Genomic DNA, 2862 nt, shown 5'->3' with positions numbered 1-2862 from the left:
TTTGGCATCGAATGAATCTATCGATTCGATTTGCATTCGATAGATGTCCAACCCTGTGATCGTCCTCTATGCGCTTAGACAATGCCGGCAATGCCGCTGTCCCCATCCTCGATATTATCGCGCTCGCCCCTGGTGCGCACAAGATATTGGCCTCTCAACTCATTAGCCTCTGCAATCTGTTGCATGTTCACAGGCGACCACAGGATAACGTACGGAATTCAGAGCCTGGTGCTGCCCAAGACCGACGGACAGTCAGCCCAGCTTTGCTACACATGAGCCGGACGTCCTGCTCTCCGTACTTATGAGAGTCAAACCAGTCGATTTCTTGCCCCTTGGAAATCACGTTGCCGCCTTCCGGTACTGGGACGTCTTGTTTGGCACGCAGGAAGAATCGATGGCGCGTTGTTGGCTTTTCTTCCAACTCAGACTCGAAATCCCAATCCTCCTCTTTAAAAAGCTCATATCCAAGAAGCTTGTTTGCGTTATTCAGTCCATTCAGAAAGAATTCGCGGAATATATCATCGCAGGAATGGTAGGCAGTCCAGATCTTGTCCCGGCTGCCAGCAACAAGGTGACCATCCATGCCAATCAGCAAACGATCCTCCGGCCGAAGCTCTGCGGCCCATCTTCTAAGGTGGCCTAGCGCGGTCGGCCAAGGATCGTTGCACAGAACGGAACCGAGGGACAGAAATAGACGAGGGCCTTTAATCCTGCCCATGTGCTCCAGTCCGTTCTCGAATGTACCCCAAAGGCCGCCGCAATTGACGACTGAATCGGGGCTAGAGTGGTTAGCAGTCAAGCTCGCTATGCTCTCGTCCAGCGAGGTCTTGGAAATGTCGAGAGCAAGGTACGTGGCATGGACTTTCTTGCGTTCGAACTCGGCGAGAAAATGGCTGACCTTGTTCGTATCACTAGATCAACCAAACAAAACACATGGTCAGCAAATCTGGTAATAGATGACGAGACATACAATTAATGCGTGTGATTAGTTTACTCACCCTGAACCCACGTCAATCATTGTGACATGAGCAGGGACTTGGCGAATAATCTCGAAGCTGTTGAGGTCGAAGAGGGCTGTTTCATCATGGGTCTGGTAGAATTGTGGAATGGACATGATTTTGTTCCAGATGAGCAGGCCCACGTCGTCATATAGCAGCTCGTCAGGCAGCGTTGGCGCGTCTCTCGATTCAGCGATGGCAGTTAGCGTGTCCTTGAGCTTTTCGAAGTTAAGACACTTCAAGCCACTGCCACCAATATCGAGAATCTTTCCATGTTCCGGGATGGCAGCGACAGGCGGCTTTTCGGCCGTTGTCGGCAGTGCTTGCGTTTCCGCGAGTGAAGACATTATGTTGAGGGTTGCTTGAGTTGGACGGTACTGAACAGATTAAGGTTGGTGAAGGAAAGCCAAGTCGGAGACGGAACTGGATGAATTTATACGTACAGAAGCCTCGAATATGTGAGTGAGAAGAAATTCGTGTCGTGTTTGTGTTTGTCGTATGGATACAAGAATGCCGAAGCGACTGTGAGCGGTATTGAACGAGTGACGGAGCGGCAAGATGCGCGCACAGATCAAATGGTCCCCGAAGCAATTTCGGTTTCCTCTTTGACTCTATACAGAATACCGCGGTCGGGGTGTAGTCGACAGAAAGCGAGTGAGATGCTGGTATCCCGACCAAGCCTTGAGCGCGCGCGTGACGGGTGGCGGTGATTGTGGCTGCAGTGGCGGGCAAGACCAGCAGACAAAGGCCAGCGTCCAAGGGGAAACTTGTGTGTTAATGCGCGGTGGCCCGCATGGGCAGTGGGATTTGCTGTAGTACAGTACGGCGTGAGTGCTGTGATGCGGAGCTGTTTTGGAGAGGATGAGGATGATACAGTAGATGTAGTCTAAGACCATCTGCATGTATAAAAACAGGCACCGCGCGCTATCTAATCTCACGCTCAAATAATGTAATAGTAATAATAATCGTAAGTATAAAATCAATGTTCTTTTTTTTTTCTGGCTTCGCCATGCTTCTTCACAACTACGCTAATCAGGCAAGACTGGGGGGGAGGAGGAGAAGAAGAGGGGGCGTGTCTAGGATCGAAGAACAGACAAGGGTCCCGCGTTTGCCTTGCTCAAGACTTGCGCTCCCAGCGAGCCAGAGCTATTGCAAATCAGCCACTCATTGCGAGGCCCAGGAGGAGGGGGGTGCGAGTACATGCTAGACTCGGGGGGTGTGGTACCAGGGCAGACGAGCCCTGGCACGATGAGGCCGGGTCTTTCTGAGTAGCAGGGGGGAGACATTGAACAAGTATAAGGACCCTCTTTTTGGGTGTGTAAAAGGATGGGAGGGGGTGGTGCCCGCGAAGCGGTCCCCGATGGCGCCAAAGATAGATGACAAGAAGAAGAAGGGACAAAACAAAGAGGCCGTGACGAGAGCTGAAGTGGGATGGACGTTTCAACTGCATGGGGAATCTTTCCGGATGAAGTTCTACACACCTGAAGTGTTACTTTGCGAGTGGACCTTGTTTTTTTTTCTTTTGCATGTTCGGTGAAGATGAATCGGGGGGAGGGATGATGCTGCAAGTCAAAACATAGACCCCTGAGCATGAACCAAGCAAGCAAGCCCTGCGCTCTACGATCTAATATTGCTTCTGAAATTGCCCGAGCAAGCCACCATTGATGGGGTTCCCGATACGCCTTGCGCGGCTGTCAATAGTTGACTGTCGCTCTCGCTCTCTGTCCCCTTTCTTCCACCTCTTGGTGTTGAGAGAGGCGCTTTTACACACTTTGGGCTGCCATGGCCGACGTGGCGCGAATTGGTCGCCGGTCGCGGTACTGGGAACAGACACAATTTTGGAGAAGACTCGGGGTGGCGGGAT

At 51.7% G+C, this 2862-nt stretch overlaps 1 protein-coding gene across 1 annotated transcript; it reads right to left on the bottom strand.

The window, feature by feature from the left end:
• Positions 1-74: 74 nt before the first annotated feature.
• Positions 75-1345, bottom strand: BBA_10011 (DUF323 domain-containing protein; the record flags this gene model as incomplete). Its single annotated transcript, XM_008605108.1, has 3 exons — positions 75-151; positions 214-911; positions 999-1345. The coding sequence occupies 3 exons, from the start codon at positions 1343-1345 to the stop codon at positions 75-77; spliced, it is 1122 nt and encodes a 373-aa protein (XP_008603330.1).
• Positions 1346-2862: the final 1517 nt, after the last annotated feature.

This window comes from Beauveria bassiana (genome assembly GCF_000280675.1).
Source record: "Beauveria bassiana ARSEF 2860 unplaced genomic scaffold BBA_S00080, whole genome shotgun sequence".
Lineage (NCBI taxonomy): Eukaryota > Fungi > Ascomycota > Sordariomycetes > Hypocreales > Cordycipitaceae > Beauveria > Beauveria bassiana.
Note: the sequence above shows the minus strand (reverse complement) of the source record. Positions and strands in the feature narration are given on the sequence as shown.